We start from the raw sequence: 13,418 nt of genomic DNA on the forward strand, positions 1-13,418 counted from the left end.
CTACTCCCATACTCAATACATGACAGTGAAACCACTGAAAATAGATATCACTTCTTTAGTTACGTAATCATATCAATGCAAACATGAACCAGCTAGGTATAAATTCGTTTAATACGATTTCCCTGTTACTTTATAGATACCTATCACACTAAGAAGGTACAGTAACACTCTCTCCATTAGAGCTTCTAGTGATGGATAAGATAAAGGGGCATGCTCTTTGAGCCCACTCTTCCGGGGACTGTTGCTTCGAAGCATTTCCTTTACCAAAGGTATCCTGAAGCATGGGTGTGTTGATCATCCCACCAGGGTCAAGGGGCACACAGACCATAGGAGACGGCAACTCCAAGGCCAAAGCCTTTGAGAATCCCTCGATTCCCCATTTCGTGGCGCAATATGCGGTCTCACTGGGCACTGCAAAACGTCCAAAACCAGACGAGAAATTCACTATGACTCCGCGTTTGGCTTTCATCATGTCTGGGAGAAAATGCCTAATCACGTTTGCAGATCCTTTGATGTTGATATCCACAACCTTGTCAAACTCTTCCTTTGATATTTGCCCAAATGGAACGTGCTTATTATTAAGACCAGCATTGTTTAGGACATACGAAGGGGCACCAAAGCTAGCTATGGCCTCCTTAGCCCAGTTCTTAACAGCCGAGTCATCTGTAATGTCAACAGAAAAGAACTGCTTCGGTTTCCCATCCTCGCAATAAGTTGAGTTAAATTCTTGGACTTTCTCTGCAGAACGAGCACAGCCAATGACTATATGCCCTTTGGAGCTGAACCATTTGAGCATCTGATACCCTAGGCCAGCAGAAACACCGGTTATAACGATGACCTCTCTAGACAAAGACATGTTCGAACTCACCAAATTACAACGTGAGAAAGATCAATAAGAGAAGAGAAGCGACTGGGTACGAGTCTGTTGCTAAGCCTTTTCTGATGAGCCAGCCAGAGAGGGAGCGTTGCGTGACGACATTATAAGGAAAGAAACTGATTTCTGCATCTTTACATATATATATTTATGTCTTTTGTTCCTCTGTTGTTTCGTCTCTCGAGATGAAAAGACACATATATATCTAAAGTTACAGAAATTTTGTTTTGGTTAGGTGTATCACCTATTTCAGAAATCGTTGTCGCACCAAAAGCCTCAAGCAACAAGCCAAGACCGCAGAGAACGGCCGGTACTTTTAGCTGTAATTGGTTTATTCATGGTGCATTTTCATTTATTGACTTCACAAATTGTTCCAAGCAAGGCTGCTTGAGATGATAATTAGAGCTATAGCCACTTGCATGAACCATGAATAAATGAATTATAATTAAAAGTAACGACGTTCTCTGGAGCCTTGGCTTGTTACTTGAGGCTCTTGGTGCAAGAACGATCTTGGAAATAGGTGTATATGAAAAAGTAAATAATATGGAGTAAAATATCAGAGTTTTTCCACAGGAAGCCCGTCATGTCGGGAGCTTTGGATTTTTGTTACTATAGCAACAGGCCATACATAACAGCTCATTCTCGCCATTTTGTCTTCAATTCAATGATCGCTCTGAGTTGAGTCAAGATTAAACCTAAAATAAGGACTTCAAACTATTAAAACACAAGAAATATAGTCAATAACAACACCATGGAGGAAAAATTGAAAGATGTGAAGGCTTTTCTGATGAAAACCAGTAGCATTTCCAACAAAAATCTGTGAGTTTAGAAAACGATTCTCAGATGTTTTCAATCTCAACTTATTTTCTTGTGTCGAGTCCCTTGATCATTTTAGTCATACTAAATGTCGTTTTATTGTTCTAGATATGATCATCTAAGCGATGTACTTTGTAAAATATTAGACGAAAGACCAAGCAACTGCGTTGGTAAGGGAGCTTTTTTTTTTTGTTTAAATTCAACTTAAATCAAAGTAAAAGCTTAGAGCCAATTATAGAAGTTTTTGCGTTTATAAAATGCTTAAGATTTCATTATCTAAATCATTATATTATATTTTTTTCTCTTTTTGATTTTCTTTACATTTTTACAGATGTTTTTGAAGATTACAGTCAAGAAATTAAAAAAGGGAACAAAGAAAAAGAAGAGGTATCAGCATTTATTTTTTCTTTTAATATATTTTTCATATATTGCAAACGATTTTTTTAAAAATCTAGATTGTAGCGTTGTGTATATAGTGTCTTTGTATCAAATAAAAATTTATATATTTTTTGTAGGATGAAAGTGCAAAAGCTCAAGATAAACAGACAGCTGAAATGCAACAAAAGTTGTTTGAGGTATTTTAAAAGCAAATTTCAGTTTATTGCAGTTTTCAATATTCTACAATTCCAACATTTCAACGGCTTTTTGGGAAATTGTTTTTTTTTTGGCTGCCGTCAGTCAAGAACATGAAAGGTACCAACTGATTATTTTTGATCGACTGCAGCGAAAAAATCAAATTTCAGACTGGAGCTTGCAACTTCTGAGTTTGCAGACTTTTGAAAACCTCAGTAATGCCCATTCACAAAAGTTGTATTTATTTTTGGCCACTGTTTTCAATTTCTATGCAACTGATTGAGACAATGTGACAAGTAATGATGGGTGAAATAGAGTAGTGCACTCACCCCTCCCCTCTGAGGTCTCAGGTTTGATTCCTCAACTCGACATCATGCTAAGTAGAGTTTGTTAGGTCTTTCCCTTGATTCAAGAGTTTTTCTCCAGGTTCTCTGGATTTCCTTTCCAAAAAACTTAACATGCTGAATTCGATCTGTGAGTTAGCACATGCCCTGAATTTGATCAAATCATAGTTTGTAGAATTTTCAAGATAAATTTATTGGCAAACTATCCCTCAGAAAAACTACCAGTTTCCCCCCCTTGGTTTTATAAATACAGTATGACAGTTCCATTGAACAAAAGAAAAGACTAAAAATAATATTTTCTTATTAACAGAAAGAGGGTGATGGAGAAGGAGGGGAAGCAGAGAATGAAGAAGATATGGAGACACCCCTCCCTGACCTGATGAACCTTGAGTTCTATTTTGAACAAGCAGGAATTGGCTTGAGTAGAGAAGAGATGTTTAGAGTATTTTTAGCTCTCAAGCAGCTGGTTTTTACCAAGCCATTACAGAGTGTGCGCTTCTGGGGTAGGTGTACAATGCTAATTATTATGTAATGTAGAGTACTGTAGCATTATCAGTATTGTGTGTTTTTTTTCTGCTTGCAGTGGTTCTGGACATTTAATTAATAAATCAAACAAATCCATATAGAAAAGTACACAAGCTCAAGCACTTTATTTGTAATTAATAAGTATATGAGTAATGTTTTGAGAGTTCTTGTAATTATTAGATGAGCCATTAGGGGAGTCCAATTTAAGATTTTTAATAAGTACATCTAATAAGTACACCTGGTAATTATGAATTGCACAAGAAAGTGGAAGTGAAGGCATTGATCTACCTTTTTCCAAATTTTCTTCAAAAAATAAAAATCTAATTAAGGAAAATTCGTTGCATATAAAAATAAAATAAAAATAAAATAAAAATAAAAGAAAAAGTACACATTGATAGGGGAACTAGATTTATACATTGAAATTTCTAAAGGGGTGAAGGTGTCTTTAAAAAAGTTCCTTTTTGGAGGGGGGGAGGTATGGACTATACAATGACATTAATATGAATTTATAATATTATGTTTTATTTTTCATAATATTATTACTTCTTCATGACAGGTAAAATATTTGGTATTGAAAATAATTACTACATAGCAGAAGTGGAATACCGGGAAGGAGAGGAAGAAGAAGAAGAGGAGGAAGAAGAGGTACCAAAATGAATAACTTGACGTAATATTAGCTATGTGAAGAACAGGCTGTATTCACTGTTTAATGTGTCACCTCTCACCAATGCAATGCAACCTAGGTTCCATTTCTGCACTCAGTGTCCTATTTTGATAGAGTTGTTTGTTGGTTCTCTCCTGTGCTTTGAATGCTTTTTTTTGCTCTGGTTACTTTGGGTTTTACTCCTTTCTCCAAAATATACTTAGTTCTTAATTCCATTATACTATCAATCTTTGGCTGCCTGTTCAATTGGGCTTTTCATTGTCCACCTCTGGATTGTAAAAACGGATTACATTGTGACAGATAAATGTAATTTGAATGATGCCTCTGAGTCTAAATTATATTGTGATGCTGTATTGTCATTAACCTGTTAGACATTTTGTAGGGAAGCACGGGTGGTGTAGCGGTGTGAGCACTTGCCTCTCATCAATGTGACCCGAGTTCGAGTCCCGCCGGGTTCGGTGTTGTATATGAGTAGAGTTGTTTGTTGGTTCTCTCCTGTGCTTTGAGGGTTTTCCGGGTTCTCCGGTTTTCTTCCCTCCACAAAAATTAATCCTAAATTCCAATTCGATCACGGACTGAAGGCCACAGGTTTGTTAGCCACTGGCTATTAAGTGCCATCCTCATGAAAAAAGGATGTTTTTTTTGCTGTTCACCCTGGATTGGTTTTAATGACCTATTAATAGAATGTGACATTATTAGAATGACACCTAGTCTAATATTTGTCTGATAATTTATCCTTGTCATTCAGGGAGAAGGAGAAGGTGAAGGTGAAAAGGATGAAGACAAGAATGAAGATGGTAAGAATCAGTCTAAAATTGTAAAATGTTTAGTAAATGAAAATCAACCAAGAATTACATTGGAGTCTCGTTATTATAAACACTGAATATCTCTAAAATGTGTGGTTCCAGAAAATTTCCATACCTCCACCACAGGGGATATTTGTAAAAGGACCCCCCTAACCCAAGGAACTTCCAATTTTCTTCCATACAAACTCTGTAATTTTGTTCTTTCTCTGGCCCTCCCCCCCCCCCCCCCCCCCCCTCCCTCCCCACTCCTCCAGAATTTCCAATTTTCTCTGTGGTGGAATATGGATATTTTCTGAAACTATAAAATCCCTATTATTTTGAACTTGAGGCTGCATGACCCAGTGGACTTGAATCACTACAATTTTACTCTGGACATCTTGAACCCATTGATCGATGTAGTATAACAAAAATTATAGTAGCTGTGGAGTCAGGATTTTTACTAAGGAGATCAAAACTGGGGTAAACTGAACCAAAAAAATAGAGATGATCTAATTAGTGGTTTCGTAATTCCTACTTGTCATTTATGGGGTTTAGTAAATTAAGGTGGTTTGGACAAACTGTATACTGCTGGCATGTGGTTATTTGACTCACTAAATTTCAGCTACTGGAATTACCAGTTGTTAACTGGCCTACAAAGTGGTTGGCCTCATTGTTTAATATCTTATTATTTTGACTTAGATGAAGAAGGAGGTGAAGAGGATGACACACCAAAGTCAGAGTGGAAGCCCCCAGCTCCCATTCCTAAGGAAGAGAACAGAGTAGGGACCAACAAGAAAGTGTACTTTGTCACCACTGAACGTAAGTGATAATTAAATGTTGGTTTGTAAACTGTGAGGCACATGATAAACAAGGTGTTGTATATTGAGTGAAGCTTTATGTTTTGTTTTTGTTTCTTTAATTTATGTTGTTGCTTGTGCTGAATTAAAATTTAAGTTATCACGCAACATGTGCAAATTCCCCATTCCTCCCTTTTTTTTCGGAAAAATAATGAAAACTGCTTTTAATGAATAGTGCTGAAGTTATACAGGCTATAATAAGTTTTTTAATTTCTTTTATTTGCTTGGTGGGACAAATTGCAAGCACTCCACTGTTACTAGGAAAAACAAGGAAAAAAGTGCAGGAAATGAAATAATTATAGTAGTTGTGAGAAGAAAGTGAGCTACAAATGCACCCTACCACCGTTGATTCTGTGCTCTTCCAGATTTGACAATGGTGTTGTGGACTTAATACAGAACTGTTGATGTTTTAGCCAGGGCGGTAACCAAATTCACCCTACCACCATTGAGTTTATGACATTGATTCCAGATTTGACAATGGTGTTGTGGACTCATTACAGAGCTGTTGATATTTTAGCCAGAGCTGTAACCAAATGCAGCCTACCACCATTGAGTTTATGTCATTGATTCCAGATTTGACAATGGTGTTGTAGACTCATTACAGAGCTGTTGACATTTTAGCCAGAGCTGTAACCAAATGCAGCCTACCACCATTGAGTTTATGACATTGATTCCAGATTTGACAATGGTGTTGTGGACAGAACTGTTGATATTTTAGCCAGAGCTGTAACCAAATGCAGCCTACCACCATTGAGTTTATGACATTGATTCCAGATTTGACAATGGTGTTGTGGACAGAACTGTTGATATTTTAGCCAGAGCTGTAACCAAATGCAGCCTACTACCATTGAGTTTATGACATTGATTCCATATTTGACAATGGTGTTGTGGACAGAACTGTTGATGTTTTAGTGCAGATGTTGATGATTTTTCTTTTTTGTTTACGTCTAATGTTGCAGCTGGAAAACTTTGGGTCAAGCTTCCACCTGTCACCCCTGCACAAATCACAGTAGCAAGACAGATCAAGAAGTTCTTTACAGGAAGACTTGATGCTCCTGTGAGTATTATACCAGGGAACATTGCACCTTTTTACCATTATCTTTCTCAAGCAGAATAACTGAAATGCCCGGGGGGGGGGGGGGGTACTCTGGCCCGTTTAGGGTAGGGATGTGCCGCTGAGCCCTCTGAACCCTAACCCTGTTTCAGAGTAAAGTTGCTGAAATTCATACCCTGTTCCAGAGCAAGATCGCTTAAAACCATACCCTGTTCCGGTATTGCGAAAATAGATACCCTGTTCCAGAGAGGAGAGGGCGTGATTTCATATACCCTGTTCCAGAGTGAGCACAATTTTATATACCCTGTCCCAAAGTAGAATCGCTGAAAAGCATAACCTGTTTGGGCGCACGTACCCGTATAGCGAATATAGGGGAGTCCCCCCCCCCCCCCCCCCTCGGGCTGAAATGTTATGTGGGCAATTGCCCTCATCCCTTAATTGCCCTCAAAAAGTGCCCAATCAATAATGATAATTATTACATAGTTATCTTCTGAATTAAACTGAACTTGAATTTCTTCTGCCTCATACTTGTTGCTGTTGTTGCTGCTCTTGTTATTACTTTAGCTTTAGCTTGTGCTTCAACAGTTGCTGTTGTTGCTAATGGTGATGATGATAATGATAATGATTATATAACAGTTCCTATCTTTTAAAAACTGTAGAGATATATTTATAATTCTCTACCTCTCTTTCAACACATAGATTTCCAGCTACCCACCATTTCCAGGAAATGAAAGCAATTATCTTCGCGCACAGCTGGCCAGGATAACAGCTGGTTGTAGCATCAGCCCTGCAGGGTATTACATGTTTGAGGAAGAAGAAGAAGAGGAGGATGAAACGGAGGAAAGGGATTCCTACATTCTGAACACAGAATTTGAAGGCATTAATGTACAAGAACTTGTCGATCCCACTATGAATAACTGGGTACATCATGTACAACATATTCTTCCTCAAGTAAGTCTTGCTATGATAGATGTGTTGATCATCACAGTGAATGAGCGATCTAAGCGAACGCTGTAAAGAAAGACTTGAAAAAATGATTTCAAGCTTCAACGGGAATCGAACCCATGACCTCCGCGATGCCGGTGCGATGCTCTACCAACTGAGCTATGAAGCCAATCCTGTTGGCGAGCGGTCATTTTTGTTGGGTTCATCAAGCCACTATATGTAATAAGCGGATGTCATGGGTTCGATTAAACGTCACTCTCGCCCTGGAATCCCGGGGGGGGGGGGGTGGGTACTCCCATATATGGACTATACGGGGATGATCCGCTGAACAGGGTACGGGTTTTCGAGCTTCTTGTCATAAACAGGGTATGCAATTTCACTCAAGTTCCAAGTTTTTCCTGAGTTCCTGTCATATTCAGGGTTTCTACTTTCGTATTGACCGAAACTGGTTATTATGCTCGTTAAAAAAACGATACGCGAGATGACATGATAATTGAAACAGGAACTCAGTGCAATTAATTATATCTTTTGTTATGAACAGGGTCTACGAATCTACCCAAATTCTGGCGGAGTACCCCCCCCCCCCCCCCCCAATCCCCGGGCCTAGAATAAAGTATCATCATTTGCCAATTTCCGGTCACAGGGTTTTCTGGTCAAACACATAGCATTCAATCGAGCTGCAAGGTTTAGTGAATCAATGACATCAAAATCAATCAATCAATCAACAAACAAACAAATGAATACATAAACAAAATAAATAAAAGATCTCATCTAAATGTAATATTTAATCATTTTACAGGGTCGATGTATATGGCACAATCCCGTTGAGAAATCTGAAGATGAATTCGAAGAAGAAGATGAGGAAGAGGAGAAAGAAGCTGCTGATGAGCCCAAGAGAGAGACTGGGCCTTCACTTCTAACGTCTGTCTCCGACGACGAATGTAAGGACACGTTCAGTATACCCTTTAAAACTCGTCATCGTTAATCACTATCGCAAACACAGCAGTGGCTCAATGGGGCCTCTGGCTGTCAGTATTGAATTAGTTAGGGTTGATTTTGAGAGGCGACTGGTATTCGAATGCTGGACCTCAGAGGTGAGAGGCGATCGTACTCATACCGGCATCAAACCCTGAAACAACCTCTGGGCTGATCTAAATAAGAGCACCGCTAACTCACAGATAGAACCCTGAAACAACCTCTGGGCTAATCAAAGTCAGGGATCAAACTCACAGATCTTATCAATAGATCACAGATCAATATACTGTATTACGATTTAGCGTGTTGAGTTTTGCGGAGGGAGAAAAACTGAAAAACCCGGAGAAAAACACTCGAATCAAGGGAGTGATCCAATATAACCTCTAAGATATTTGAAGCTAAGTCTAGAAATAGAGCCCCAGTATGCGTGTGTGTGTATGATATATGGCCATGATATATTGACAGGGGCACATCGATGCAGGATAGACTGCGAAACACCGAATATAATCTCCTGCATTTCTGGAATAATTTTTCAGTTACTCAACTGCACCCCAAAAATTCCCATGTGTCCCCTCGCAGTGGAACCGCATATATGCCTCTGATACCCAGTATGTAATCATAAACGTGACTATGGCTTGTTTTGTTTTAGCTGTGAATGGAATGCCTGCTTGGACACCCTCATTGTCATCTGAGGTTCTTCCTCGGTACGCTTTGGCAGTGATGAGATCTAACAGATGGCCAGGAAGCTATGCGTTTGCTAAAGACAGGTATTCAATGAGCGACTTTATTTCATCTCCTCTATTCCATTAGATTGGTGATTGGTGATTGGTGAAGAACCATCTTCTTCAATAAGGAGGGTTGACTTTTTTAAAATAATAATAATAATAATATAATGATAATAATATCTCGGGGGGGAAAAACACCTTAAAAAACAATTTTTTTGAAGTGAGACGTGCACACATTTTCTCCCTATTTATAAATCAGTTCGTCTTCATAGATATTGTAATGACTCAGTAATGATAAAAAGGTAAATAAAACACCGTGAAAAGATGAAAAAACTGGTCCTAGTCCTTCGTCGGAGTAAAACAGTATTATAATGACTATCGACTGGGTGAACTAAAGCCAGAGTTTCAAATGTTTATGATTTGATTCTTTTTAGGAAATTTGAAAATATTTACATCGGATGGGGACACAAATACGATGCAGACAACTACACCCCTCCCCCTCCCCCAGAGTTAATGAAAGAGTACCCTGTCTTACCGGAAGTAACGGAAATAGACGACCCAACAGTGGAAGAGGAGAGGGCTTTAAAGAAAGCGCAAGAAGAAGCAGTGGAAGCAGCTGAGGAGATGGAAGACATGGACGACGATGATGACGATGATTAAATCTACACAATTAATTTTTATATGTAAAGTAGAATCATTTTATGATGTCACTCGTTGCGGAACGATATATTTAATGTACAGTTTATTTTGTAAAAAATATACCTAGACGAATATGAAAGAGTGTAATTTTCTGAAAGTGAAATAATTTCTTCAGTTGCTTGAAACAAATTTGGAATAATATATACTTGTGCTTATTAAAAAGAACTAGACGCATATCTGCGTGTACTCGGCTTCATAGCAGAAAATCGAAAAAATTCTTCGTGAACATTGTCACCTTTTTAGATGGTACAAAGTCTGTGCAAAATCAAGTGTGCTAAAAATGTTGAGGGTGTTAGATAGATAGACTTTGATTTGACGCATGCGCCTTAGGGCTTCGAAGGCGATTTGTGACTGAAGAAAAAAAATAACGAAGCCCAATTTATACCTCGGGCATTTCTTCGAAAGCCCGAGTAAAAAGACACTGTTTATCTGACTTTTAAGGGGGCTTGAAAGTGTTTTCTACTTTCATATACACTCACAATAGATCCTCACAATAATTAACGTCCTGGAAGAAACTTTATATGGCCGTAATATGACAAGCAAGTAAACCCGAAAAACAAATATCAAAAAATGACGTAAGACGTTGCTATGACAACATCAGAACCCTCTTAATTTTATGCCAACGAATGTTTTCTCTTAGAAAATCAAAACTGAGTAAGGTGCGGTGTATACGGGCTACAAAATACCACAACATATTGTTGTGTTGCAAGTTACAGAGCAAATGTTGCTCGTATTTACCATTCCGAGAGCAACAAATCTTTGTTGTTGCGTAGCGTAGTGTAGAGATCTAGTGTCTTCTTCGCTCAAAAAATAAAAAATATTCCTGCCATAATATTAACAAAACGGTGAATTATTTTTGAAACGTATCTTGTGGTATGATATTGCAATAACTCAAATAAGAACTCGAATTTTATTTTGAAAACTAATATTATCGAAATCGAACTTCACGAAAAACTTTTTTTTTTGAATCACCTAGCTTAGTTAATTATCAATGTACTAGGGTGGCGGTTTTAATAAATAATGGTGATTCAGCATTTATTCTGTTCTCTTATAATCCCTGCTGTCTTTTGTAATATAAACATATATACAGTGCATATAAAATGATGTTTTGATTTTGATAACTATGGTACCTACGTATACAAAATACTCAATCTATTATCTCTTGCAGGAAGCAATCTTTTGGTTTAATTTTGTTAATTGCGGCCGCTTATTCGATAGATTTTACATCTCAAATGCTAAATATTAAAATACTACACATACCAACTAAATCGAGTGAAGGAAAGAAGAATGGAAAGGGACGAAGAAAGAAAGAAAGGAATAAAGAAACGAAGGAATGAACTAAGAAAGAAAAATAGCGAAAACAATCGTCCTTTACGTTAATAAGATTACAACAACCTCATTACTTTGTCATTCTGTAGATTTCCAATGAACCCACTACCGAGCCATCCTGGAGAGCGGTTAGTTCTTCTCACAATGCATTGCTATAGGTACTCTTTAATATTCTATTACCACCTAGTGTGTCGTGACTTCAACATTGACAAGGGAGTTATTATCTTATTACGACAGAACAAAAGACGAAAATACACCTAGATACTGAATAAACATAACTACTAGAAGAAATTCAAGGACATTCATTCCCATTGCCAGAAAACAAAAGACGCCTTTTCTGTACGGCTTTGCTGCGGTGCATGTGGACTTCGGAATCATGCACTTGTCGTATTTCATTCTTTTCGGGATTTTTCTTAACAACAATTTTCCTACAGAAAGTAAAAAAGTTACTCCTGATGGAGTCGTGTTCGAGGGATTTAAAGCAGATGCTTTTCGTCGAATCACAACTCACCTTATCGAGACTCACATAGTCAACAAACTTGGCTCGTGTGCCTTCAGATGTTCAAAACACCTTGAATGTTTGTCGTTTAACTTTGGGAATCGTATCAATGGCAAACACGACTGTCAGTTACTGAGAACAGACAAGTACAGCTCAGAATAGAATAGAATAGAATAGAATACCTTTATTTAAACACGATAAAATTTAAAGCTAAAAGCTTGTGGGGTCGTGCATAAAATAAATTAAATAAATAAAATATAATAGGATCAGGATCAGGATCAGGCTCAGGATCTTCCTACGTTACAAGTACAGACTTCCACTACTTCTACCCAGTGGTTAGTATAGTTTACCGGCAACTCATACCATAAGCCTGTGATATATTTTTTAATTTTCCACTACGTAAAAAAGTTTGTAACAATACTTTTGGAATTTAAAATCGGCAAATCAAACCATTATGGGAAAAAAGACAAGTCACCAAGAAGCTGAGGGAATTTAAACACCGTATAAAAAAGTTTGTTACTCCTGTTGAAACTATATACACTGACGTCTCGGACGTTTAGTCAGTATAGTTATAAACTTGCAAGGGGGCATTGCAGATGTTGCAAAACAAGTTGCACCAATTTTTGCAAAAAGTATAGAATCCGTTTCTACTTTTGGCAACAATTGCTACTCCGTTGCAACAAAAACACTCCGGCAAGATTCAGGGGAAATTGCTCTCCGTCCGTGTAATCGCGCCCTTTTTTTTTTTTTTTTTCAATACTTGTTAATTTGCCTATTTGAAATTCTAGAAGTCTTATTGAAAATAGACGTTTCTTTCGTTCTTTGCATTACCCCATTTATCGACATTTATCGATTTCATCAGAGATATTTATTTTTTTAAATGAATTTATAGCACTGCAAGTCATCAAATTTATATTTGATGACTTGCAGTGCATGTTGCAATAATGTCAATGAGTTTTGCTTTAAATGATTTATCTTGCAGTATTTCAAAGAGGCTTCTTTAAGTGCTCAAATCAAACCAGGACAATTTTCAAACTATTCCCCTTTAAGGGTAAAATCTAATTCTTTTCGACGATAATCTCTGCCTTTTTTACATAGGAGTACCCCCTCTCCTCTTCTCCAATATAGGGGTCGCTTGCACTCCATCATCCCCTAAAGAATGTAATAGCTATTTGAACATTTTTATTCCATTTGTAGAGCAAGTGTATGGATCCATCACCATGTCAGAACAATGGACTGTGTTACCCTGACTACGATAATGATGACTATCATTGCGTCTGTAATGGAACTAATGGACGACACTGCGAAATACGTGAGTGGCTTTAACGTTTCTTTGCATCCATGTAGGTGTCATTTAAATAATCAGTTGTTTCATCTGCATATATTTATCATATCATTAGAGAGTGTATACTATATATATATATATCCCTGCAAAAGTTAACTAGCAAAACCGTACAAAATGTCTTCATAAAAATTTTTTCACCGATAAATGGCATGTCTTTTGTATCGGATATGCACTTTAATCTTCATGATTTTAAAACAAAAACATTTCTGAGCCCCCCCAGATCAATAGGGAGCAGTGCCTATAGAAGTTGTGGAGTTTAAGGAATGAATGGCGATTAGAAAATTAATAGATATATTGATTTCTTTTAGTCTACCCCGATTGTTCTGCACTTCGTTCTGATGGCTTCAATGCAGATCGAGTCTATCAAATCGATCCTGATGGACAAGGCTCCTTCCCAGTCTATTGCGAC

The 13,418-nt window shown here is 37.6% G+C and overlaps 1 protein-coding gene, 1 non-coding gene and 1 pseudogene across 2 annotated transcripts; 1 reads left to right on the forward strand and 2 right to left on the reverse strand.

Annotated features, from left to right (window-relative positions):
- Positions 1–93: 93 nt before the first annotated feature.
- LOC116306972 (uncharacterized) lies at positions 94–856 on the reverse strand (annotated as a pseudogene).
- Positions 804–10,728, forward strand: LOC116306971 (radial spoke head protein 4 homolog A). The gene is made up of 14 exons (XM_089034629.1): positions 804–914; positions 1,448–1,693; positions 1,799–1,860; positions 2,022–2,077; positions 2,206–2,265; positions 2,918–3,110; positions 3,689–3,777; positions 4,545–4,593; positions 5,281–5,400; positions 6,398–6,495; positions 7,192–7,443; positions 8,237–8,378; positions 9,062–9,179; positions 9,572–10,728. Exons 2-14 carry the CDS (start codon positions 1,626–1,628, stop codon positions 9,795–9,797), a joined length of 1,533 nt encoding a protein of 510 aa, XP_088890755.1. The 5' UTR covers positions 804–914; positions 1,448–1,625; the 3' UTR covers positions 9,798–10,728.
- Positions 7,534–7,606, reverse strand: Trnaa-ggc (transfer RNA alanine (anticodon GGC)). The gene has a single exon. It is a non-coding gene; the product is annotated as a tRNA-Ala (tRNA).
- Positions 10,729–13,418: the final 2,690 nt, after the last annotated feature.

The sequence above is a fragment of the Actinia tenebrosa genome, unplaced genomic scaffold (assembly GCF_029948245.1).
Source record: "Actinia tenebrosa isolate PJP-AT-01 unplaced genomic scaffold, QUT_ActTen_1.0 PGA_scaffold2__45_contigs__length_23673736, whole genome shotgun sequence".
NCBI classification, from domain to species: Eukaryota; Metazoa; Cnidaria; class Anthozoa; order Actiniaria; family Actiniidae; genus Actinia; species Actinia tenebrosa.

Coding starts and splice junctions, on each gene's coding strand:
- LOC116306971 (XM_089034629.1), top strand. CDS start 1,626: ATGGAGGAAAAATTGAAAGATGTGAAGGCTTTTCTGATGAAAACCAGT. Junction 1,694..1,798: donor AGCATTTCCAACAAAAATCT/GTGAGTTTAGAA, acceptor TTATTGTTCTAG/ATATGATCATCTAAGCGATG. Junction 6,496..7,191: donor CAGGAAGACTTGATGCTCCT/GTGAGTATTATA, acceptor TTCAACACATAG/ATTTCCAGCTACCCACCATT.